Raw genomic sequence first — 26644 nt, 5'->3', positions numbered from 1 at the left:
AAAAAGGAAACTATTTAAATGGCTATAAATATGCAAGTGCAAATATACATATGTAAACATCACAATAACAACAATAACCACAATAACAATAGAAACTACTGGTGAACGCTTCATCTGCTCCAGGCTGTAGGGTAAGTGTGTTATCTCAGTTAACTTCACCATAACCCTGAGAAATAGCAGCCCTGTCACAAGTTTTGTTAGTGGTGAGACAAAATTCTCCCCACTCAAAATTATTCTACCCCTACACAACATTTCCTTATTCTTAACTGTTCAAATTAGCTCCTCAAAATCTGGAGCTCAAAAACATTGTGAATGTTTGCACAAATGGCAATTATTTCATTCTCTGTATTCATGCTCTTAGGTGGTTTCACCCTGACTCTGGGATTGGCCATACGATTTGGTCTGGCCCATGGGGCAATACATATTAATACAGGCAGACACTCGTGGGCTTGCCACATTCCTGCCACTCTTGGGAACCCTGTGACCACCATCATGAGAACTAATTTGGGCTAGTCTGCTGGAGGATGAGACTCTGTGAAGTGGACATGACCCTTCTCGGCTGAGATGCTCCCTAGACTAATTGGCCCAGTGACCATCAGACCCGTAAATGAAGCTGTCTTAAACCATAAAACTCCAGCTGAGCTGGCTCAGATCAGAAGAGCTACGCAGCTGACCCTGAGAACCAGAAGAAATACTTTGTGTTATTTTAGTCCATTAAATTTTGTGGTTGACTTGTTACATATCAAAAGCTAACTGATACACAGATGGAGTACTTTAGTTCTTTGTATCTACTTAGAAGCGGATACAATGTTATATGTAGGTACTCAAGATATATTTGAACCAAAGCTGTTTCGTTAGGGGGTTCTGACTTATTACCTCTTCAGGGGATAAGTTACAATGAGATGCCACAGCAGTTATGTAAGCTTCTACTACCACTGCTGCCTGGGGGAAGCCATATCCTCGGAAGGCCGTGTTGGATGGCAAATTTGTTTTGCAGGGCCTACCCCGGCACCGGAAATTAGGAATATAATATGCATTGTCAGATTTCAGCACAATGAACTCCGTTACCTGAATTAAAGCAAAACAAAACAATAATTCACATCTATCAAATATTCAAAACCACTTAACCTAATTTTATCTCTAACAAGAATGCTTCACAGAACTTATCTATTTTGTATGACAAATATTCATGCAAATAAAGTATGACACATACAGCTCAACTGGTAGCCTCTGGGAAAAGCATATTTCTTACCGACTCAGACTCATCAGGAGTGCATCCACCATTGATATAATATTCAACATCAGCAGCTTTGATCACACCATTGTTCATGAATCCAATCTGCAAAGTGATATAAATAAAACCACTTTCTCAATACAACCACGTTACTACACAAACACATGTGATCACAGTTGTCAGGCTACCTGATTTATGAACATGGTTCAAAGTGACCGTCACCAGAGGGACACTGAGGCTGATGCCCAAGTTGACTAGGATCCCAACAGAAAGTTCTGGTCGGTTGTAGGCAGCATCCAAATATTCGTGGATGGTATGGAATTTAGTAATTGTCGCTTCCCGTTGGTTGGCTGGTTGGTTGGTTGGTTATCACTGAACAATGTTTTAGGCCGTTTCCTAAAATTTCTGATCTCACTCACTTTGTATTTTCCCAGGAGTGGGTGGCGGCCAGCAGTTATCAGCATGTCGTCACCACGCTCTAGAATAAACCGGATTGGGCAGCCAGTCCTATAGGAAATGACTCTATTAATATGCTGGATGCTTCATAAATTGTAGAGACAAAGAGATGGGGAAGGGGGCTTGAGATAATCAGGCTTAGTGGTTTTTAATGGGGGAAGTTACATGCTTTAAACAACATTTCAGAAGTTTGTGGGAACATTAAAATTAAAAAAACACGATTACTATTATCCTGATTTAGTCATGTCTGAGAATTTATATATCGAAATGCTACATTATTTCATTATAAGTTACTTTCCTTTAATTTTTTAATATAACATTAAGGCATTGTATGATTATTTTGCTATTATGTGTATAAGTAGGTTATATTATTATGAACTTTACTTTGGGATATTAAATGGAGCATTAAAATAACTGCCATGGGGGATGTTGAGGCTGGAAAGGTTGAGAACCAATGCTCTGTTGAGCTCAGGCTCCTTTTCATTCAGGCTCCATGTTCATAAAATGTCCATCGAGGACTCCTCTGGCTTCTGAAGGAATGTTCTCAGTGCCTGCACACCCATATGTATAAGACAGCCTTTTCTATTGTTGGAAAGTGCCAATGAGCTAAGGTCATTCACAGTTTTTCTTTTTGTAGTGGTAGCCTAGGATAAGTTAAGTTTGTCTTGAATATTTATGAGAGGTTTAGTAGTTATAAGGTTCACAAAAGTCATGGCTATTCCTGTGTCTGGCTATTCCTTCTGGATAATGCAGAGGCTAAGTGAATATTCCCAGGAGCAGCAGACCCTGGTTTACTTCATGACAAAACATGTCCCTTATAAGGTTAGGGTTTTGACCCTCCTTCCACTCAGGCAATCTCAGTTTGATTTACTTTAACAATTTAAAACATAAACATTTTAAAGGGTTAAAGTCAATGAAAAAGCAATACATGGTTACATCTGAGTCAAGACACACAGTGGTTACATCTGTTTTACACAATAATCTTACAAGACAAGTAGATATTATTTTCACCAATTTATGGGTGAAGAAACTGAAGTGGCTTGTCAAGGTGACCTTGTGAGTGAGTGGCAGTTCAAGAGCAGGACTAGAACACAGATCCTCTGCTCAGGTCCAGTGTTCCTTCCCCGACCTGCTACCTGCCCCCCCCCCCCCCCGCCCCCAGAGACGAAAGGCTGTGACCCGTGGGACGGAAGCTGGGGTGCAGGACCAGGACACGATGGTCTCTGCAGGGCCAGGACGGCTGCCATTAACAGCGGCTACTGCGACTCTTACTTGTTGGCGGCTACAGCACTGATGGCTGCCAGCACAGCAGGCTTGGTCACTTTTCCCCCAAACCCTCCTCCAGTTCTTTTCACATGGCAGGCGATTCTACTCCTTGGAATGTTTAATGCTACAGCCACAAATTCCTGCAAGAGGTAAGTCCCCAAAGCCACGTCAGTGCAATTGGATAGTTTATTTCCTCACCTGTGTGCTTCCCCTCTGCCTAGTTGAAGAAGCCCCGTAATTCAACAAATAGAACATTTACTTAGAACAAATACTTAGAACATACTTAGTTCCATAACTTAGAATCTTTAGAGTTGTGCAGCCATCACCATAATCTGAGAACATTTAAGCGTCCCCAAAGAAACCCTGGATCTACTGAGCAGTCACTCCTTATCTTCCTCCAGCCCCGCCAGCACTAGGCAACTACTGATTTACTTTTTGTCTCCATAGATTTACTGTTTGAAACATTTCATATAAACTTAATCATACAATATGTGGTCTTTTGTGACTGGCTTCTTTCACTTGGCATAATATTTTCAAGGTTGTTGAAAGCATGTTGTCCATGTTGTAGCATGTAACTGTACTTCATTCTTTTCATGGCTGAATGATATTCCACTGTATGGATATACCATGTTTTGTTTACCCATTCATCAATTGATGGGCATTTGGACTGTTTCCACTTTTGGCTATTGTAAGCAATGCTGCTATGAACACTCACGTATAAATTTTTGTGTGGGTAGATGACTTCAGTTCTCTCAGGTAGATACCTAGTCATGGAATTGTTGGGTTATGTAGTCACTATCTTTAATATCCTTAGAAACTGCCATGCTATTTTGTAGGCTGTGCCATTTTTCATGCCCATCAGCAATGTATGAAGGTTTCAATTTCTCCACATCCTCATCAACATTTGTTACTGTCTTTTGATTACAGCCATTCTAGTGGATGTAGAGTGGTATCTCAGTGTGATTTTGATGTACATTTCCTTAGTGACAAAGCTGTGAGCATCTTTTTGTGTGCTTATTAGTCATTCATAGACCTTCTTTATCTATTCAAATCCTTTATTCGGCCTGCTTTAGATATTGCCCCGGGGTTCTGGGCTGTGGGCTGTGAGTACCCTGTACCCTCGTTACCGCTGGGAAATGCCTCATGAAGGTAACTAATTGTACCTTAGAAGGTATTGATGATAGATAGCAATGGTAACCTGGGACATACATTTTATCCATTTGGAGCCCACAGCTGCATACTCTCTGTCAAAAGAGAGCTCAGAGGTGATCTTTATCACCTCCCTCAATTTGTAGAAAAAGATACTGGTGCCCGGCACTTGTGGGAGATCACATAATTTTTTAGGGGCAAAACCATAACTCCTCATTCCTCTGCTGTCCACTTCAGAACTTGCAACCGTGGAGGCCACAAACACCCCAGCTCAACATCAGTGCCCTCAGCCTTTCATTTTGCCTTGAACAGCAGCTTCCTCTTCCCACTGAGCCTATCCACCCCTGCAGGACCCCAAGGCACCAACTCACTCTGCTGCTCTACCAGGAAGCCCTCAGCTTTCCCCTCAGTGATGCTTGTCATTACTCCTCCTCCCAGTACAACTGTTTAAGTATCCCCTGTGCCAGACACTATTCTAGAACCAACATCTCTATATCTCAGAAGAGGGGAATGTCAGAGGATTTCCTTTACTTGTCTGGGTGCAGCAACGCCTTATATCTCAACCACTGGAATAGGCCTGGAAATCACCTGTTACTGCACTGGAAATGTAATCACTTTAAATGTGCATCACCAATGCATGCAAACATTAAGACAGAGAAGCGACACCAATGAACCACAGTGGAAATTTAAATATAATACTAAGGCTGTGACCTCCCTGACATTAGGTTTTACACTATCAATTGTTATAAGGGTAAGATAAATCTTGCACATGTTTTGAAAGGTAGCAAAATTTTCATTTCTTTGAAAAGTCTGCCCTTTTAGGGAAATATTTGCCCCATTTTCTTCATTCTGGACTGTAGCTTATGTCAAATATACAGAGAGTTTGAGTCACGGGAGTGGAAAGAATCCAAAGTTCCCCAGAGCAGAGTGCCTGGTTGTAGGGCCTTATAGCACACCGTTAGCTGGAGTCTCATTTTCCAAAAATATCCTGTTACCTGCACATGACTCGGAAACTGTGTTCCAAGGTATAGCACCATTTCTCTATCTTCCTGTTTTGGGATAACCAGGATAGTTTGTGTTTCCATGTAGAAATGTTCCTGCCCTTCTACATGGGCCTCACCTGTAAGTCATAAACACAGGACAATGCTTAGTTGAAAGTCCCAAGCTGGGGGCTCTCAGTGGTATTTTGTTTATGAGGAGTGCGTTGCTTTAGCTTCTGGAGAGCTGGACTTTATATCATTTGGTAAACTACTTTTTTCTATTTTCTAATTAAGACTTATTGTGCACAACCAGCTGTCTGACCCTGGGTCATTCACTTCCTCTCTCTTGGCCTCAGTTTCCTCATCTGTTGAGTGGGGTGGCGAGATCCATGATGTGCTGGACTTGAGCATACAGACTAACCTGGTCACACATTCAGGTGCCGCCATCTCTAGTGAATTTGGCCAAGTTATTAAAACCTCATTTCCTCCTCTGTAAAACAGGGAGGTGGGGAGGGTAATAACAATATGTATCTCAGTCTGGTGATGTCAGGATTATTGAGTCACAGAAGATCAGTAGTTGGTGAAAGGACACAAAGGTTTAAAATGGCAGAGCTGAGGTTGTTTATTTCCCTAAAACCAGCCTGCTCCTGCTGGTTTAGCTGAGATTTTTGCCTGGCTCAGTATACCCTTATCATTTTCTAGGTCATACCAGAAGAGGCATTTGGCCCTAGTTTCAGTATTTGGAAGGCATTTTTACTTTAAAATGAAATAAAATACTAAATATTTCAGTATTTTTATTTTAATGTATGTCAACTATAATTCAATTAAGAATAACAGCAACAACAAAAATTAGCCAAAAGATTCCTGTGCTGTTAAAATAAGTGAGGAGTTATTTTTGCCAGGAGTCAAAGGATTTCTTGAAATTATTTCTTTGGACAACAAAATGTAAGTCATGCAAAAAAGGTCCAAAAAAAAAAAAAAGCTCTCTTCCAGGTTTTCATAAAAGACTAAAAGCTTACAGAACACTCTTTTCCAACTCTTTAGAAGAAAGTAATAGATTCTGTGAAAATTACTATTTTCTCTTACCCAAGACTGGAAATAATTTTCTTTAAAGAGCTGTGTTTCTCAATCCTGGATATACCTTAGGATCATCTGGGGAGCTTTTAGATAAATACTGATGCTCTCACCTTGTACTCAAAGTTCTGATTTCATTGGTATGGGGTGGGATTTGGGCACTGGTATTAAAAAAAAATCGGGGCGCCTGGGTGGCTCAGTCAGTTGAGTGTCTGCCTTCAGCTCAGGTCATGATCCCAGGGTCCTGGGATCAAGCCCCACATCGGGAATCCCTGCTCAGCGGGGAGCCTGCTTCCTTCTGCTGCTCCCCCTGCTTGTGCTCTCTCTCTCTCAAATTAATAAATTAAAAAAAGTTAAAAAAAAATCATACTAACTAGGTCTTTGCCAGTTCAGTAAATCAAAGCAGACAAACAAACAAACCAACAAATAAATGATAGTATCAAGATTGGAAAAGAAATAAAACTGTCATGGTATGTTTGTCTATACATAAAACTCAAGAGAATTATTAAAATAGTAAGTGAATTTAGTAAAGTTCTTAGGTACACGATCAACATATAAAAGCTAATTGTGGCAGAGGGCACGTGATGTGATGAGCACTGGGTGTTATTGAACACTACATCTGAAACTAATGATGTACTATATGTTGGCTAATTGAATTTAAATAAAAAATTAAAAAAACTAAATAGACAAAAGCTAATTTTGTTTTTATATACTAGATATAAACAAGTAGAAAATTAAATAAAAATAAATGTCATTTAAAACAGCATCATAGGGGCACCTGGGTGGCTCAGTCATTAAGTGTCTGCCTTCAGCTCAGGTCATGGTCCCAGGGTCCTGGGATCAAGCACCACATCAGGCTCCCTGCTCCACGGGAAGCCTACTTCTCCCTCTCCCAGTCCCCCTGCTTGTGTTCCCTCTCTCGCTGTGTCTCTCTGTCAAATAAATAAATAAAATCTTAAAAAAAAATTAAACAGCATCATAAAACACCAAATACTAGGTATAAATATTAAGAAGGATGTGCAAAATCTCTATAGTGAAAACTACAGTTACTGAGAGAAATTAAAGTAAACCTAAATAAAAGGCAGCGTCTATCCTGCTCATGGATTGGAACTTAATACTGTTAAGATTTCCAGTCTCTAAGTTGATATTGTTTCAATGCGATTCCAGTCAAAATCCCAGCAAGTTATTTTTAGTGAAAATCGATGAACTGACAATAAATGTATATGGAAATGCAAAGAACCTATAATAGCTAAGGTCATATTGAGAAAGAATTAGCAAAAGGACATTACACTCTCAGATTTCAAAACTCAAAATAGAGTTACAGCAAGTAAGACAGTGTGGTCTATTACAAAGATAGATAAACAGATGAATGCAATATAATAAAGAGTTCAGAAATAGAACAACACATACGTAGACACCTGGAAAACCATAAAAGCTGCACTGCAATTCACTAAAGATAGTTTTTAATAGATGGTGCTGGGTCAACTGGATATCCACTTGAAAAAAACTGAACCTTGACCCCTGCATCATACTAGACAGAAAAATTAATTTGAGATGGATCATAGACCTCAGTGTCAAGGCTAAAATATTTTATTAAGATTCTAGGAGTAAACATAGAAAAATATCTTCATGACCTTTGGATAGGCAAGAATTTCTTCATGGGCTCAACAACATTGGGCACCATAAAGAAAAGACTGACAAATTGTTCTACATTAAAATCAAGAACTTTTGTTCATGAAAAAGAATAATGAGGACGTTGAACATGCAATCCATAGGCTGGGATAAGATATGTGCAATATTTAGAACCAACAGAGAACTTATACCAAAAACATAGAAACCTTCTATAAATTTGTAAGTAAATCGAGTAATTATTATACTAATTATATTAAAATCAATTATATATAATTATGGCAATATAACATAATATTAATTATAATTATCACTTGTAATTAATTAAAAAACAGGCAAAAGACTTAAACAAATATTTTACAAAAGCGGATCTAAAAATGGCCAATACATGTATGAAAAGGATTCAATATCATTAGTCATCAAAAAAATTCAATGGAAACCACAATGAGATAGTACTCCACCAGATTACATAAAACTAAAAAGACTGATGATAACAACAGAAAAATGGAAATCTCATAATTGCTAATAGGAGTACAACTTGGAACAAAATTTTTTTTTTAATGTTTGGCATTAACTACTAAAGGTAATTAGCAATTCTACTCCTGGGTATATTTCAGTGGAAATGACTGCTATGTCCACCAAAAGATATGTAAAATATTATAGAAACTTTATTCATAACATCATCATGTTGAAAATAGCTAAATAGTCCATCAATGATAGAATGGATAAATAAATTGTGGAATTATTTATACAATGGAATACTCCTAAATGATGAAAAAGAACTACTGATCTATGCTACAATGTGGATGAATCCTCCATATACAATGTTGAATAAAAGAAGTAGGCACAAAGAAAGTTATACTGTAAGATTTTATTTGTATGAAGTTCAAAAGAGGTAAAACTTTTCTGTAGTGATAAAGACCTTTGGGAGAGTTATTGATTGAGAGAGAGCAAGAGGAACCTTTCTGGGCTGCTAGAAGTGTTCTCTCTGTATATTTCTAAAGATTTTATTTTTAAGTAATCTCTGCACCCAACATGGGGCTCGACCTTACAACCCCAAGATCAAGAGTTGCATGCTCTTCCAACTGAGCCAGCCAGGAACCCTGGAAGTGTTCTGTATCTTGATGTGGGTAGTGTTTACATAGATTTGTACAGATACATAAAATTTCAAACTGTAAACTTATTATTTGTGCATTTTAAATTTTGACTTAAAAATCACACTAGGGTTGAGAGCTCTGCCTTGAAGTTTCAGTATTTCTTAAACCAGATGACTGACCTTAAGAGTCTTCAACTTCAGAGGAGTTACTTTTCTGGCCCAAGACCACTTACCTTCAATGATTTGATCAACATATTTAAAGGCTTCCTCTACATTTCCTTGCTCAACTTTCTTTTCAATGGAAAAAAATGAATTGTGCTTTAGCGCTTGCTGCAAGGGAAAAACAAATAAACCAAAACAATAAAAAGTTTTGTTTTTTCACATCCTAATAAGCCATTCATCCATCAAACTGCTATGCTTTTGCTTTGTCAGATATTCACACACCACAACAGACAATCTGAGCAGTGTGGAGAGTCAGCAGAAACTGGGATACAATGGACTACAGGCATTGGTGACTCAGTTTTGTTCAGGGCTCTGAGAAAGAGCTGAGGGGGAAACAAACATATCTGAAACATGGCCTCTAGATTGCTGAGGGATGACCTGAGGCAGTTGGGTATTCAGGTGCCAACTTTATGGTGTGAGTGAGGAGTGGGGTAAGAGGGTTGAGAGAGGCCAAGGAGGAGGCTGGTGGAGCTGCAAACGCTCAGAAATGGCCTTGTGTAGGTGACCTAAATTAGGCACTGAATTGCATGGAATTAGGACAGTTAGAGATGGGAGAGGAAATCATTTGAAGTCAAGGGCACCTCAGAAAGCAATAGTTTGAGGTTGAAATCAAGCTGAGGGGCCAAAAAGAGAACAAGGTCAGGCTGGCTGGGGAGCAGGTTTTCTATCAAGAAGCAGCTGGATGAGCTTCAAAGGTAAATTGAGGTTGGACTATGAAAGACCTTCAGTTCTATGCTAAGAACCTTATCGAGGGGGACATGATCGTGTAAGAAAAGTGACCTGATGAACACTGAGGCTTAGAAAAGTTAATGTGGTGGGTAGACAGTTTGAAATGGAGTACAAGAGCCTCTTTAAGTGGTAACTGTAGTAAGTCTGACAATAAATGGTGAGATCTTGACTGAAGGGTATGATGGGGGTGAAACTGAGATGGAAAGAAAGGGGCAGACTTAAAGGCATTTAAAAGATAACTGGAAAAGACTTGAACTTGGCAACTCTTGGGAAGAACAGAGGCGAATCAGAGGATATTGAAGACTGCAGCCTACTTGGCTGGGTTTCATACTGCTCATGTACCCACCTATTCTCTCTCCCTCCATCACACAAATTTAGTAAGACACACCACGGGCTTAGCTCTTTGCCAAACCCTGGGGCTACAAAGCACCATCCCCCCATTAATAACAACAACTAAAATAAAAATAATAGCAAATATTTACTGCATACATTCCATGTCTCCCAGGTGCTGCTCTAGGCATTTTACTTGGGTTTTCTCATCTAACGCTCGCAGTGACCTTTTCTGTAGGTGCTTTTATAGTTCCCATTTTACAGCTGAGAAAGTAAGAGGAATTTAAGTAACTTGCCAAAATTTCCTTGCTATTAAGAGGCCTCCAAAAGATGGAGTCAGAATACAAACCTGGGTTTTCCGTCTCCAGAGCTTGGAGGAAATGGGCCAGAGACAGAGGACCCAGGCTGAAATTCAGTAAGTGTTACAACTGTTCTCAGTTCACAGTGCTCTGGATTTTCCCACTGGCTAGTTTTACATGAAGTCATAAGGACATTCCTCTGGTGTTACTTATCTGTATTCAGAGGACATGCCTTAGCAGGAGACAATGGGAGAAGAAGTGGTCACTGGAAGGAAGGGGAAATCCAAGCAGAGAAATTCTCAGAATTATGTCTCTAGGTGCATATTGCTAGAGCCTTCACTCTGAAACTATAGATAACATTGACTATAGATGGAATAAGTATAAAATTATACTATTTTGTGACTCCAGCAGTTGAATTCTGCCAGAAGTATACCGTCCTAGGCATTCTAGAAGACACGAAGTGGCCTGACTACCTCTATTGTGATAATCCTTGGTTCTACATCTTCATAAGTGATCTTCACTTTTTTGGCCGCCTCTCTTGCATGAGCATAGGTGTCAGCAGCCACAGTGCAGACAATCTGACCCACGCAAATCACCTGCAGAAAAGGCACATGTCACCATTAGTTAAGGCACAGAATCATTAAAAAAGGAATTACTGTTCCCACGTTCTTACATTTACCCACTGGGTTCTTGTGACCAAAAGAAAGATTATTTTCTACCTATGAGAATAAAATTTTTTTAAAAGATTTTATTTATTTATTTGACAGAGAGAGACACAGCTAGAGAGGGAACACAAGCAGGGGGAGTGGGAGAGGGAGAACCAGGCTCCCTGCCCGCCCGATGTGGGACTCAATCCCAGGACTCTGGGATCATGACCTGAGCTGAAGGCAGATGCTTAACGACTGAGCCACCCAGGCGCCCCTACCTATGAGAATAAATTTAAAACACTGGACTGAGTGGGATTTAGAGGGTACAAAAACTGGGTACAGAATTTAATTACCTGGCTTCTGACTATCTTTAGGTGCATTCCTCACTATTCCCATTTTGCACACTTTAATCCAGTCATCCTGAAATTCTGTTGGTTCTTTTAATGTCCTATGCTCTATATTGCTTCTATGGTTTTCACAATTTTTTTTAAGAAGCCGTCTTTGACAGGGCTTATGGCATATGATCAGAATCTCAAGAGGGTCCACAATTCAAGAGAGAATTTGAGAATCACTGATATGGAGTCCTTGGTTCTCTGTAAGTCTTTGTGACGTGAACATGAATCCACAGATATTAGAGTCATAAACAATAGTCATTTTGGTGTTTCTAAATGAGCATTTGAATAATAGGTCCCATACAAATCACACACCTCATTCTGCGCATAGAAGACCTCTCCCCGATGGTTATTATCTCCTGGAACGTCCTCTGCTGTTATCACATCAACAACACCTGGAAGGGCCAGGGCTTCTGAAGCATCAATTGATCTAGGAGGGAAAATTCGAAAGTGCACATCAAAGTTGCAGGGGTGAGTTCAGGGTACAATATAAATGATTCCTCAAACGCAGGGAAAAACTACAATGGACCTCATAACTAAATCATGGGACCAAATTCTATGTTGAAAAGTGCCGATGTTTAGCAGGTGTTTGGACTCTTGGCATTAGTTTCTTTCAAGAATTTGCTTAAAAAAGGACTGATATCCACTCAGAAGAGGAAATGAATATTCTTAGTTGATTTAAATATATAATAAGGTCTCAATTTTATTTATTTATTTACTTATTTATTTTTAAAGATTTTATTTATTTATTTGGCAGAGAGAGAGCACAAGCAGGGGGAGTGGCAGGCAGAGGGAGAGGGAGAAGCAGACTCCCCGCTGAGCAAGAAGCCCCATGCAGGGCTCCATCCCAGAACCCTGGGATTATGATCTGAGCTGAAGGCAGATGCTTAACCGACTGAGTCACCCAGGCGCCCCATAAGTTCTCAATTTTAATGTAAAATTGTGAATGCATTCCAGTAATAAAAAGAAACATCTTTTATTTCCTTACATGATCTTTGCATGAGTTCTGGTGCTGGTGGTTACAGCCAGGAAGAGTTCTTGGGCAATAGGGGGCATGTCATCGCTAAATACAGCCTCCCCTGTGGCATGTTTGATGGCTGATTGGTGCATGACTGGGTGGCCGACGGGGTCTTGTGGGGATTGGTAGGGATCCACACACTGTCAATGAATAAAGCAGTTATTTTACTTCCAGACATTCTCATGCACTGAAAATTGGGTCTGATATATCTGGCTTACTCACATGTCAAGAAAAATTATAGGCAGTTGGTATCCATATCTGTGAGTCAAAGTTAATAAATGTCCATTGAGTACCATGGTAAGAGATATATTCTGGCTATAATCTACCCCCTCACCTCTCCAAAAGGAAGACACTGTTCTCATCCTTAAAGATTCTACAAGCTTGTAAGGGTATCATAATGCACACAAACACACATTAAAATAACATGATCAACTTCATATAGCAATAAAGAACAGTTTATACAGCTAATATGGTGCAAAGAAAATACACAAGTTCCTGGGGGATTTAGGATGGCTTTATTAAAGCAAGGAAGGCTTCCTAGAAGTAGTGAATGTAGAGTTAGGTTTTGAAGAAAGGACAGGCATTCACTAAGAAAAGGAGAACATTTTAAGCAACAAAACTGAAATAGTTGAGGAGGGACATTTAGAATCTAATTCCTTATGAAGTCTGGAGTAAAAGCAAAGAAGCTAAACCAAGCAAATAGTGAAATTGTATGTGAGTGACAATGGGTAATGTCGGCTGGCTTTGGTAGACATGACCCTTACAAATAATTAAAAATATAGCTATTGAAAAGAGGGAGATATATGCATAATGCATGCATCTGAATGCATAGAAAGATTAAAAAATAAAAAACTCTCCCCACTGACCTGGAACATCTGAATTCCTTGGGGTGTTTTTATGGGGAAATCTTCTAGAGCACTCATGAACCTTTCTGGGATATCAGAAAACTTCTGGGGATCCTGAAAAGAAGATCATTTCACATTTAACTTTACATTCTGAGTCACTAGCTTGGAGAAACACATGTAGAAATAGGTTATCCAGGACGCCTGGGTGGCTCAGTCGTTCAGCGTCTGCCTTCGGCTCAGGTCATGATCCCAGGCTCCTGGGATTGAGCCCTGCATCGGGCTCCCTGCTCGGCAAGAAGCCTGCTTCTCCCTCTCCCACTCCCCCTGCTTGTGTTCCCTCTCTCGCTGTGTCTCTCTCTGTCAAACAAATAAATAAAATCTTAAAAAGAAAAAAAAGAAACAGGTTATCCCATTTATTCTCCCAGATCTGCTGGGAGAGAGCCCTGAGCTTCGAGCTCCCTAGGCTAGCAGCACATGACTACATCTGCTCATGCACACAGGAAAGTGAATGCTCTTTCTAGGAAGTGGAGACTTCCTTTATGACCAGCTCTCCTTTCGAATGGGTGGAAATATGTGCACTTCCAAACAGAGGCTGTGCTTTCAAGTGTGGGCCAATCTTCTGGGCACATATCTCAAAGAAGCAACTGAGGGAGCAGACGAAGATTAATCTACAAGTACGTTCAGCTACAGATCATTTGTCATAGTAAAGAAACTAGAATTAACCTACATATCCAATAAGAGGGAACGGACTAAACAAGTTATGGAACATCCATAAGATATAATATTTTGCAGATATTAAAAATAATTTTATAGGAGTGTATTTATGGACATTAAGAACGCTCATGAATTATAATTAAGTGAAAAAATGGATTACAAAAATTTATGTACAGTATGATCCCTTTTTCTTGTTAAAAAAAGAAAAGAGAAATATATATGTATGTATTCCAAATGTTAACAGTTTTTATGGTAGGATTATTGGCTTACAGTTGATTTTTAAAATTTTTGCTTCTCTGTTTTTGCATTTTCTATAAAGATAGAATATATAATCATAATCTGTAAGAGAACATATGATAATATATAAGAATAGAAAATAAGAGACATATATTTAATAAATTATATGTAATAACATTAGATATACACAGATTATATACATATATACTGAATATATGTAATAAATAAGTGTATACAATAATTTATAAAGAATATTATGATAATGCTACTAATAAATAATGTTAATAAAAACGATAAAAAGGGACTGGCTGAACTAACCGAGTAAAGCTTTCAGCCTTAAAAGAAATGTGTGTAGCCATTTATCTGCCATTTTTGGGTCAGCTCATGACTTGTCATGGGGACACTCATAGTCAGGGACCATATTCTGAGAAACACTGCCTGTGAAGGTTATTTTAAACTAGGCTAGGTAAGAAAAAAACAGTTAAAAAACCAGAAGCAATCTAAATATCCAAAAATAAGGAACAGATCAAATAATGGCTATGCATAGACATATCATGCAACCATTATGTCATTTTGTCATGAAGAATATTTAATGACACCGAAAGCTGTTTGTTACTAAGTGAAACAAGCAAGCTATGCTAAACAGTTCTATAGATGTATATGTGTGACATATATATACACACATCCATAAAGAAGAGCCTAGAAGGATACACACTAAAATGTTAATAACAGTTATCTACAAGTGATGGGATTACAAAGGATTTTCTCTTCCTTTTTGGCTTATCCACATTTTCTAAATATTAAAGAAGGTATTGTTTTAACAAGAAAATTTTCTTTAAAATAGGAAAAGATGTTATAATTTCATTACTGAAACCTTTTCATTCCTGTAGATGAACTTGACATTGTGTATTAGTATTGTCACACAACCTATAGGACAAATGTAATAGCAAGATTGTCCCCTTCCCAGCCCAGGAGAGGAGGAGAAGGGAGAGGGCGGGAGAGGGACAGAGGAGGCTGGGAAGCACCACACTGCGGCTCCATCCTTTCCTGATACCCTTCCTGCAGTAGGGCAGGAAAGGGGAAGTCCTTCATGTGCAGACTCACGCTCAGAATGTTAAGGCACTCAGAGGCCCAGAGAAGTCACTTACCATTTTATTCAGTCCTCGCCTCACTTTGAGGTAGAATTTGAAGAGCAAGCTGATGATGAGGGTTCGCCTGTACTCTACCATACCACCCTCAGCTGCTGGCGGAATGTGAATCTCCTCCAGGACCCATCGGCAGGCATCACTCAGCATGTGGTCATCCCAGAGCCTCGTAGCAAAATTAAAAAATTTAAAAAAAATGTAGTTATAAAATTAAAAACAATTAAAAAGAAAAGAATGTAAACACACGTCACAGGAGAGGGGAAGACAGACTAAACTGACAGAGCAAGGGAAGATGGAGAAAATCTGTATTCATCTTTGAAGTCTGGACAAAATACCCTCTGATATATCACTAGCTTTCTTTAGAATCTGGTGCAGCGGTTTCCAATTTCCTAACCATCCTCCTTTATTATTATCTGTAACTCCATGGCCTGGGAATGTTGACTTTAGCTCAGAGAGCTGGGGTAACAAAATACTAAAATCAGAGTTTCCCAAGATCTGGAACTTTGTCTTGTTCATTGCTGCATCCCCAGCAAACAGGCCATGCCTTGCACTCACATACAGGCTAATGACCAGCACATGACCCAATTATTGATGATAGTTGTAACATTTTCACAAATGAAAGTTTCTTACAGAAATGTTTTGAAAGCATCGACTCATTTTAGTATCCGAGAAAAAAAGCTGCATTAAGTTGCATTGCATGGTTGACAATGAATATTATGGGTAGATAAAAATTATTGTAAAAGCACTGGTGGGAAGAATTTTTAAAAACTTACTTTCCAAACACTAGAAGCAATGAGAGTGATAGGAGGAAGGCCATTTAAACTTTTAGACTATTTCATCTTCTTTCTCTGGTGTAAGGACATTTTCAGATGTCTTCGGGCACAGTATTAGAAACATTTACTTATTTTGCTGGTTAATTAAAAATGAAAATTTGATGATATTATCTACTTAGATTAATTTGTACATTCATCTTATTATAGAAACTGCAATAAAAGAATTGTATCTTGAGGAAGGTTGGCTTTTGGGTGACTTTTATTTTCTTTATAATTCTTCCACAGTGCTTAAATTTCCTATATGATTATGTAATATGTATGTAATCAGAAAAAAATTCTCCAACTGTTATTTTCATTAAAATATTAAAATACAAAGTCCTGAGTTTCATATCCAGATGTGCTGGGACATACCTCCCAATGAGCTGCTTGCATGTTTGGCTTGCAGAGACAACAGTGGGGCCAACGCTTCCATAGAACATTTTAAGGTCCTTAATCGTGTCTGTACCATCTTCAAACTTCACACTCATGCCGGCATTGACAATGGCAAAAGCATTCTCTTGACGTTGGGCCAGCCGGAGTCCTGACACAAAGTGCCACTGGAAACCGAAAAACACCCAGAATATTTAGTGTTCTTCTCCACTGTCTGCTGTATAGCAATAACTCTGATGAACAGCTATAATGAAAAGGATCCTGTAAACAATGCTTTTTACCACAGTGTTGGCTGTGAGTACTGGCCCCCATGCTTTACAAGTACTAATAGTTTATCCTCGGAGCAACTGTCCTCATTTCTAATTTACTGTTGAGGAAACTGAGAGGTTATGTAACTTGTACAAGGTCATACAGTAAGTGGCAGAATTGGGGTTGAAATCTAAGCAGTCTGGCTCCAGAGTTGATGGTCACTTACTTTCAAATCTGAGTCACCACATGTGGCCTCAGGCAAGTGATTTGGACTGTTTGGGTCTTAATTTTCTTTAAAAATGAGAAGGTTGGGTTTGATCAGATGGTGCCTCCAGGGCTGCTGAGAGGGGTAAGGGAAAATCAGGAGGTGTGGTACCTCTCAGGATGAACTACAACACCTCCACTTTTAACTGTTTTAGTTTGGCATTCTACATAAATTTCATGTGAATGAAGAATTTTACTCTTAAAAAAAAAGGTTGGAAACCACTGGATCACATGGTCTTCAAAGTGCCTTCCAGATTTCAATCTCTCATTCTAGGTTTAATCTCATTACTACTGTGAAATATTAGAGCCACGAAGTAGGGGAACCTCTTTGTGTGGCCAGCATCTTGCTGGGGGTAGGGGTGCCACTGTGGACCCTGCCAAAGATAAAACACTTTTGATTTAGAAAGCAAAAGTGATAAAGAGATGCTTGAGACACACTTGATTCTATTTAGTCCACTGTACTGACTGGTGGGGACTTTCCTCCCTATTCCTGTTGCCACCACCCTCATGCTCACCGACCTGAATTACAGCATGACTGCATTAGCCTCTTAACTAGCCATTCAACCTTCAGTTTCTCCTCCAACCAGCTTATCCTCTATTTTTTTATCTTCTATTTTAGATTGGCATTCCTAAAATACCATTCTCATTAAGATTTTACCTTGCTTTAAAGCCTTCAAAGAAGGCTGTCTGCTAGAACATGTGCAAACCAACTCCTTGATGGAACAATAGATCTGCTTGGTGATGGAGCCCCAGCCTCCCTCCCAGCCACATCTCACAGGGCTGCCCCAGCCCCCTTGCCCTGTTGTCTGGCCTCCAACCTGCCATTCCACCTAGCCCCCAACCCCAAGTTGCTCTCCCGCCTGGAATGAGCACCCACTTCTCTCTACTGATCTTTGCTCTACCCTAGCTGCTTTCCCTCCCTTTTGAGTAACACCAAAGGAGGACTTCTCCCTGTCACTGGAACTGCCCTGGCTCTTTGTGCACATATTTCCTGTCTGAGATGATTAGCTATTTCCAATTTCAAGCCCTTCTTCTCAGATCTAGAGACCTTTGAGGACAGGAACCCATGTCTTATGAATACGTGGAGTGTCTTCTGGATTCAGCACTGTGCTTGGCATGTCGAGTGGTAGGTAGTTAATACATAAATACTTTTATTTAAAGTGGTTAATAAATGTTGGTTGATTTGGAAGTATCTTTATGATCATGAACTTTAACTTGCTATAGATGAAACTGATTATAAATTTACTCAATCTTGGCTAAGATGAATATTTATCTGAAACCAAAAATTCAACTCCTCACACAAAGGGCTCTCTGTTTGCAGAGAGATAGGGCCCACAGAAATGTTATTCTTTAAAAAAAAAAAAAAAAATTATTTCAGTATAGTTGACACACAATGTTACATTAGTTTCAGGGGTACAACATAGTGATTCAGCATCTCTATACTTTATGCTGTGCTCACCACAAGTGTAGCTCCCATCTATCACTCTACAACATTCTTAGAATATCAAGAAATTTTTTCCTTTAAAGTTCTTTTAAAAACAAAAGAAAAAATGAATATAATAATAATGAGTATATAACACTGAATGATATTTGGGTTATTTTCATCTTTATACGAAGAAGTCTTATTTTTTAAAATTTTATTTTACTTTTTATGGAGGAAGGGAGCCACAAAGGCAAAAGTGCCTAGGGTCCAAGAAAGTCACAATGTTGCCCTGATATGAAAGCAAAACAAATGGTTCTCTGAGAATTTGCCCCTTCCTAAGAGCAGCCCCAAAGTCTCCCTGCAGGGTAAGCTGAGCTCCCTCTGGGTGGGCAGTGAGCAGGAAGCCTTTACCTGAGTAGAGTGGGGAATATAAACAGATAACACAATCTCTTCCGATTTAAGGCAGGCCTCAGGCGATCTCTCAAGGAAATGGCCGTTTAAAGGAATCTGCCGGTCTCCTTCTATTAGAGAAAAGGACCTTGATTAGAATGAATTTATCGAACAGGAGAATACATAGCAAGGGATAGGTATGATGCATCTGGTGGAAAGAGAGAATGCAGGCTGGAAGCCAGAAGATGCGGTTTCTGGTTTCAGAGTCCAACCTGGGTCACCTTAGGCAAGTCACAGACCCTTTTGGGGCTTCTGGTTCCTCATCTGTAGAACGACATGGCTGGACCAGATAATCCGAAAAGTCTTTTCTGGGGGCGCCTGGGTGACTCAGTCGGTTAAGCGTCTGCGTTCGGCTCAGGTCATTCTCTTGGGGTCCTGGGACCGAGCCCAGTGTTGGCCTCCCTGCTCAGCAGGGAGTCTGCTTCTCCTTTTCCCTCTGTCTCTAACCCCACCCGTGCTTGCTCTCTTTCTCTCTCAAATAAATAAATAAAATCTAAAAAAAAAAAGAAAAGAAAAGTCTTTTGTGGTTCTTAGCATGCATTATACACCACTCGCAAATTTTGGCCTTGAAGAACTTTAAAGCTATTTGGAAAGAACATAGTACAATGTGTTTCACAAGTGGGAAAACTGAGGCCCAGAGATCCAGAGAGGTTAAATGATCTGTTCAAAGTGCTAGAGATGGGACAAGTGGCAGAGGTGAAATGGCTGATATATAGCTTTTTTTTTCTTAAACAGTTTACAATACTCTCTTATTTGATCCACTATACTTTTTAAAATGTGATTTTTTTCCTTTACTTTCCTTCTTTCTTTTTCTTTTCTTTTTTTTTTTTTTTGAGAGAGAGGGAGAGCGAGCATGCATGTGAGCTGGGGGGGAGGGGGCGGAGAGGGAGAGAGAGAAACCCAAGCAGGCTCCCTGCTCAGTGCAGAGCCTGAGGCAGGGTTCAATCCCATGATCCTGAGATCATGACCTGAGCCGAAATCAAGAGCTGGATGCTCGACTGACTGAGTCACCCAGATGCCCCTAAAAATGTGATTTTAATCAAAGAGGGGGTATCTTACATCAATAGCTCTATGAATAATATGCATTTATTGTTATTTCACTAAGTTTAAATAATTTTCCCTTGGCAAAGCTCAAGCTGTCTCTGAATAAAGAGAGAAGTAATGAGTAATATGCCCCACAAACTTGATTTTGTTTAGAATGAAAAGTCCTAGAGGTGCCTTGCTGGCTCATTTGGTAGACATGTGACTCTTTATCTTAGGGTTGTGAGTTTGAGCCACACACTGTGTGTAAGATTACTTAAAAATAAAGTCTTAAAAAAAAAGAATGAAAAATCCTGTAAGAAAAATTTCCATCTTTATAAAACTTTGAAATGAAATGTGCTATAAAGCTTTAAAACTGCAGATACACATCTCATTTAAAAAATGCTTTGATACTACAATTTGGACTGTATATAAATGTGGCCAAATTGTTAAGAAAAATTCTCAGGTGCAGTAACTTATCTGATCTACAAGATATAGCACATCTGAGAACAGAATAATTGATCTCAATTTCATCCTTACATTTGAGGTAATATAGATATAGCCTATATATTTGGTGAGTCTAAGTTAGATATACTTGGGTTCCTAATTCATGGTTTATGAAAGGAGCTACATAACTGACAGTGACAATTATAAAACAGAATGCCTAAAGCTTATCTCTTACCTTTAGATATCAGATTGATGGTAGCGTTTCCTGCTGCTAAAATGGGATTTAGGTCAGAAAAATTAGGTCTGCTCACCACATGTCCTCCTAAAGTCTAAATAAAAAAAGATAACATTTTTTAAGCTAGTTACTTGACAAATAAGGAATTATGTGTACAGGGATCTTGTGTAAGTTTTAATTTTTAATTTTTTTTTAATTTTTTATTTTTTAAAGATTTTATTTATTTATTTGAGAGAGAGAGAATGAGAGACAGAAAGCATGAGAGGGAGGAGGGTCAGAGGGAGAAGCAGACCCTGCCGAGCAGGGAGCCTGATGTGGGACTCGATCCCGGGACTCCAGGATCATGACCTGAGTCGAAGGCAGTCGCTTAACCAACTGAGCCACCCAGGCGCCCCCCAGTTTTAATTTTTTAATTCTCTTCTTTGTTTCATAGAATCATCTGGTACTGGTTTTAGGGCAACTAAATAGAGTCAGGCCACATATTGTGCAAGATTCCCACCCCTGGCCCCAGTTCAAACTTATTGGAAGAAAATTTCTTTGAGAGCTGACCCTAGGATGAGTGTCCAATAACATGGGGGGAAGTGGGGACTGGACTCTGAGTGAACTCTAAAGAACCGGGATATGTAGCATTCTCACTCAAAATGCTTGCTGTGCTGCTGTGGGGTGGAATCCGTCTGTTACTCCAAACCATCAACAGAGTTGCTTCAGACATAGGCTTGAATGAGAAACTTTGAGGGGATGGTGGGCAAGGGGTCATGTTGAGAGGAATAACCTGGTCCAAAAAAGGAACAGAAGATGCAGAAGGTGGAAACACATAGTGAATTTTGAGAACCAACAGAAATAAGGGCAGAGATAATCAGGAGAAATGCCCCACACCAAAGTCATGTGTGGAATGGGCAGTGGTCCAAACCAATTACTCTTAAATCTTAAATAATAAGGAAACCTCAATAAGCTAGACAAGTGGGGGGCATCAAAGAATAGATATGTGGGATGCACATGTTAAGAAACTGAGCTCAGTGCAAAGGTTTAAGACAAGAAACAGCCATAAAAGAGTATTTTCGAGATGTAGGCTCTTCTTACTCTACCTTGGATAAGACATATTTCATAGCCTGTTAGGGCTGGACAGTCCATGTGGTTGAACTTTAACTCTTTTTTTTTTTTAAGATTTTATTTATTTATTTGAGAGAGAGAATGAGAGAGAGAGAGCACATGAGATGGGGAAGGGTCAGAGGGAAAAGCAGATTCCCTGCCGAGCAGGGAGCCCGATGCGGGACTCGATCCCGGGACTCCAGGATCATGACCTGATCCGAAGGCAGTCGCTTAACCAACTGAGCCATCCAGGTGCCCCTGAACCTTAACTCTTAAAATGAAAAAAACAGTGGCTTAAAGAGGTCAAGTGGCTTCTCCAGGATCATACCATTCATGGGTGAGAGACTGGGTTTAGAATTTGGGCATCTTCAGACTCCAGTACCATAATCTTGTGATATAATATGCCATTTCTCACTTAAGATACACACATCCATGCAGTGTGGTAACTCTCACTTTGGGCACATACACACACTCACACTTACATTGTAGGGACTTGTTCGACATTGATTGGGGATTCCTCTTCAGAGTAACATTTGCTAAACTGAACACACTGTGTGACTGTCTATAACTGTGTCTTCTTCCGTATCACACTAGGGTGCATACCGCCATATTCCTTATCTGAGCTCCAGCAAGGGTCCTCAGATGCTTCAGGAGAGCACGGTAAGTCTTAGTCTTCTCCCGTGGTTGCTCCAAAACAGTAAGGTGTAAGGCATCATTCAACTGGGCCAGGCTGCAACCTGCACCTATTGTCACTCCTGAATAAGACAGTGGGATATAAACTGAAGGTGGATTATAACAAGATGTATGGACTACATAGAAATAATCTTTCAAGTATATCTTCTCTTTTTATATTAACTTGGAAAAATGAAAGGTAAAGATATTTCTGGCAATTTGCTTTATTCCCAAACATTAAGTACCAAATTCTTTTTCTCAGTCATGTATACAGTCACATGTGCCACACATTTTAGGACATACCAACCACAGATATCTGAAACTCATTACTGTGCTAATTCCCAATTTAGTGTTTTCCTGAGTAAATCGATCAAATATAAAAATTTCAGTCAAGATTCTATAAGACTTTTGTGTTTTTATTTTTTTAAGATTTTATTTATTCATTTTAGAAAGAGAGAGCGAGCGAGCAGGGGGAGGAGCAGAGGGAGAGGAAGAGAGAGATAATCTCCAGCAGACTCTGAGCTGAGCACAGAGTCCCATGTGGGGCTCGATCCCATGACACTGAGATCATGACCTGAGCCAAAACTCAGAGTCAATGCTCAGCTGAGCCACCCAAAGCGCCCTGATTCTATAAGACTTTTAAAAGATCATTAAGTCTAAATGGGAAGTGACCTACACATTTGCATTGCCCATTTGCCCTTCTTCTACAGCCATCTCTTCATATTGTTCCCTTAACAGAACAACAAGAATAGACACTTGTCTGTACTTTGGGTCAGTTTTGCTTGCAAGTGTGCTTTCAGGGAATGCTTTGAGTAGTGATGTCGTCTAGTTCATACATTCTCAAGGAAGGTAATACCAGCCCAAAAGGGGTGAAGAAAATCTTACTCTTTTGATGTATAAAGCCCTGATATACATACTGTACATAAACAGATATATGGTCTATCTATGGTGTTAAAATTTCATGGAGGGATGATTAGGGGGAAAGTGTCTATTGCTCCCTAGTGAGGCAATAATGAAAAGGTTGAGAAACATTGACTTAGTGTTATAGGCTCTCCCTCCTCCCCAGTCCCTTCACTCCCACCCCACCCTAACCAAGTACCTCCACACCTTACTTCCAACCCTCTCCTGTATCAGCCTGGCCTCCCCTTGCCCCATTTCTTCCTATGAGTCCACTGATACGAACATTCCAACAGGTTAAAAAAAAAAATGAATGGGCAGATTGACTTAAAATTAGCAGATCAGAGGGGAAAGCAGATAATTTCTCATTTGATTTCTATTTACTCATTGGGGAGAACCTTACTTTAAAGTAGAATTTTTATTTCCTAGGTGGCACCTGGGTGGCTCAGTTGTTGAATGTCTGCCTTCGGCTCAGGTCATGATCCCAGGGTCCTGGGATCGAGCCCTGCATCGGGCTCCCTGCTCCGCGGGAAGCCTGCTTCTCCCTCTCCCACTCCCCCTGCTTGTGTTCCCTCGGTCGCTGTGTCTCTCTCTGTCAAATAAATAAACAAAATCTTTAAAAAAAAAAAAGAAAATTTTTATCTCCTATACCCTGTTATCTATTCAAATGCTGAGTTTGGATATGTTTCTCAGTTTTATTCAGTGCATTATGTGGAAGGAGAACTTGACTAGAAGTAAGAAACCCTGGAGTCTAGTCCTGATTTGATCATGTGTTAGCTGTGTGAAGTTGGGAAATTTACTTAACTCCTTTGATTTTTTATCTTCTTTAGGAGAAAGGAGATACCAAGGCTACCACCTGCTATCTCTGCCTTCCAGGACTGTCATGAGGATTAAAAGAAACAAGAGATGTGAAAGCATTTGGTAAATTGTGAAAAGACTATAAAAATAAATAAGATAGTTACAATTAAATTTTCAAATTTTGTGTCCCAGAATTTTTTTTTAAATATGTGTGGGTATAAGCTGAGCCTTGAGCAAATTTATGAATCAGGCACTAATATCTGGCAAGAATCTTTCCTACAGGTCAGCCAATGTCTTAAGTCTCCTTATTCAGTCAATCTCTCTATATCTGGACAACCAACATGGCATCTTCCCACCATTATGGCTCCTAGGACCATGTAGTACTCAGTGGCATAGCTGAAATAATTCAGTTTGATAAAACTCATAGAGGACACATAGTAGATGCTCAATAAATATTTCTGAATGAACAAATGAGGTCGGATATTCTATGAAGTGCTCAAATAAGCCCAGTGCATATAATTACTCATAGCCTATCAACAGCCAAGGAAAAAGAAGGTTCATACCATCATCTGTGTAGTCCACAAAATATAGTTCTGGAAGGCCAAGTGGAGATATGAAAATTGGATGGAATTCATCTCTGAATTTAATGCTGGGTCCTTAAGGAGAAAAGCATTTAAAGTAATTAGAAAAGGAAGTCAATGGGTGCTAACAGATGTTGCTCACTGATAATCCAGAGTGAAAATTGTGACACAAACAACACCATTTGCAAAAGAAAACAATGTAGCATTCTAAAGGACCATAGGTATCTATTAATTAAAATGAACTACATTTCCGAAGAGTTTAAAAAGAGAGACAGATGTCTAGGTTACCTGAGCTAGACTAAGGAACATGCTTAAAAACCACCCACCCACTGCAGTGTTCCCCATAATGAGGGGGGCCTCAGGGAAATTGGCTTTCAGCTCCAGAAGGTCACTGAGGGTCACAGGGGCAATCCAGGTGGTCCTCTCCCCCTGGAATGTCAGCCTTCTCTTGTTTGGATCTTCTGCCATTCTCTGCAGAGAAACAAATCCAACAGGCTTTTGAGTAAGGCTGCTGAGCTACATGCCATGAGTATATCCACTGCTCTGGTTGTCCAAATGGTCTGATGGGTCATTTTAGTTTTCTGAGGTGACCTACCTTGTATTGATCAGGAAAGGATGGCCTGTTTGAAACTACTTAGATTGATAAGATCCATGTGGGCACCACTGAATAAACATCATAATAGGTATCTCTCCATCAACAACTACATATAGAGTAGAGCAAACTCTATCTATATTTGTGAAGTGAGTGTCTGAAGAGGAGGCATCATGGAAAATGAAAATGAAAGTGTCTTAGTTAAAGGGCCAGGCTTCTTGTTCTAGGTCTGCCCTAACAGTGACTCAAAGGGGCCTCATTTTTGGGGATTCGGTGTTTCGGTACGACAAAAATTGCTTATAGGCAAAATTATCCTTGAAAAATCTCTTAAATCATTCACCAGGTATAGTGTAATTTTTTTTTTTTTTACAACTCTCTGTTTATATATACACACATATATATGTCACGTGTGTGTATACTCTTTATTTTTTTAAAGATTTTATTTATTTATTTATTTATTTATTTGAGAGAGAGAGAGAGAGAGAAACAGCATGAGAGGGGATAGGGTCAGAGGGAGAAGCAGGCTCCCCGCCGAGCCGGGAGCCCGATGCGGGACTCGATCCCAGGACTCCGGGATCATGACCTGAGCCGAAGGCTGTCGCTTAACCAACTGAGCCACCCAGGCGCCCTGTGTGTATACTCTTTAAATAGTGAGTCCAGGGGCGCCTGGGTGGCTCAGTTGTTAGGCGTCTGCCTTCGGGTCGGGTCGTGGTCCCAGGGTCCTGGGATCAAGTCCCGCGTCGGGCTCCTTGCTCAGCGGAAAGCCTGCCTCTCCCACTCCCCCTGCTTGTGTTCTCTCTCTCGCTGTGTCTCTCTCTGTCAAATGAATAAAGAAAATCTTAAAATAAATAAATAAATAAATAAATAAATAAATAAATAAATAAATAAATAAATAAATAAATAAATAAATAAATAGTGAGTCCAAGTTCTCACACTCTGAGGGGTGTGTGGGGACTGTGACCCTCTGGGAAGCCAGTAGAATCATATCCCCCATCTCATGTTCTCTTCTGAGCATAGTCATGGAATGCAATGATGAACATACACACTATTTATATTATTCTATTTCTCCCCACTGAGTTGAAATCACAGAGGCTAATAGTAAGAATAATGTAATTCCATTATAATAAGTATCATTTTACAAAATATCTTTAACATATCTCACAGTGTAGCTGTGTGACCTTGAATAAGTTACCTATACTCTCTGAGCTCAGGATCTTTGACTGAAGGGGTGAACCAAAGCATGTCTGAGGTCCTGGCAGTACC

The 26644-nt window shown here is 39.7% G+C and overlaps 1 protein-coding gene across 3 annotated transcripts in view; it reads right to left on the bottom strand.

Annotated features, from left to right (window-relative positions):
* LOC123838344 (aldehyde oxidase 4-like) overlaps positions 1-26644 on the bottom strand; it is a 57582-nt gene that overhangs the window by 15583 nt on the left and 15355 nt on the right. For 2 of the 3 annotated variants that reach the window (XM_045867370.2, XM_064585786.1), the window contains exons 9-25: positions 25116-25260; positions 24772-24864; positions 22445-22596; positions 20753-20846; positions 19012-19121; positions 16647-16831; positions 15466-15628; positions 13388-13480; positions 12492-12661; positions 11819-11933; positions 10938-11060; positions 9118-9214; positions 5101-5225; positions 2963-3096; positions 1654-1741; positions 1253-1339; positions 877-1068 (exon numbers count right to left, since the gene is read on the bottom strand). In XM_045867370.2, coding sequence (XP_045723326.1) covers positions 877-1068; positions 1253-1339; positions 1654-1741; positions 2963-3096; positions 5101-5225; positions 9118-9214; positions 10938-11060; positions 11819-11933; positions 12492-12661; positions 13388-13480; positions 15466-15628; positions 16647-16831; positions 19012-19121; positions 20753-20846; positions 22445-22596; positions 24772-24864; positions 25116-25260 — 2166 coding nt within the window. The remainder of the gene's footprint in view (positions 1-876; positions 1069-1252; positions 1340-1653; positions 1742-2962; positions 3097-5100; positions 5226-9117; positions 9215-10937; positions 11061-11818; positions 11934-12491; positions 12662-13387; positions 13481-15465; positions 15629-16646; positions 16832-19011; positions 19122-20752; positions 20847-22444; positions 22597-24771; positions 24865-25115; positions 25261-26644) is intronic. The other variant, XM_045867371.2, reaches the window with a different exon arrangement.

This window comes from Mirounga angustirostris, unplaced genomic scaffold, assembly GCF_029215605.1.
Source record: "Mirounga angustirostris isolate CCGP_5_RB_7025 unplaced genomic scaffold, mMirAng1.0.hap1 SCAF_3, whole genome shotgun sequence".
NCBI classification, from domain to species: domain Eukaryota; kingdom Metazoa; phylum Chordata; class Mammalia; order Carnivora; family Phocidae; genus Mirounga; species Mirounga angustirostris.
The sequence above is the reverse complement of the archived record's forward strand: the minus strand, read 5'-3'. Positions and strand labels throughout refer to the sequence as shown.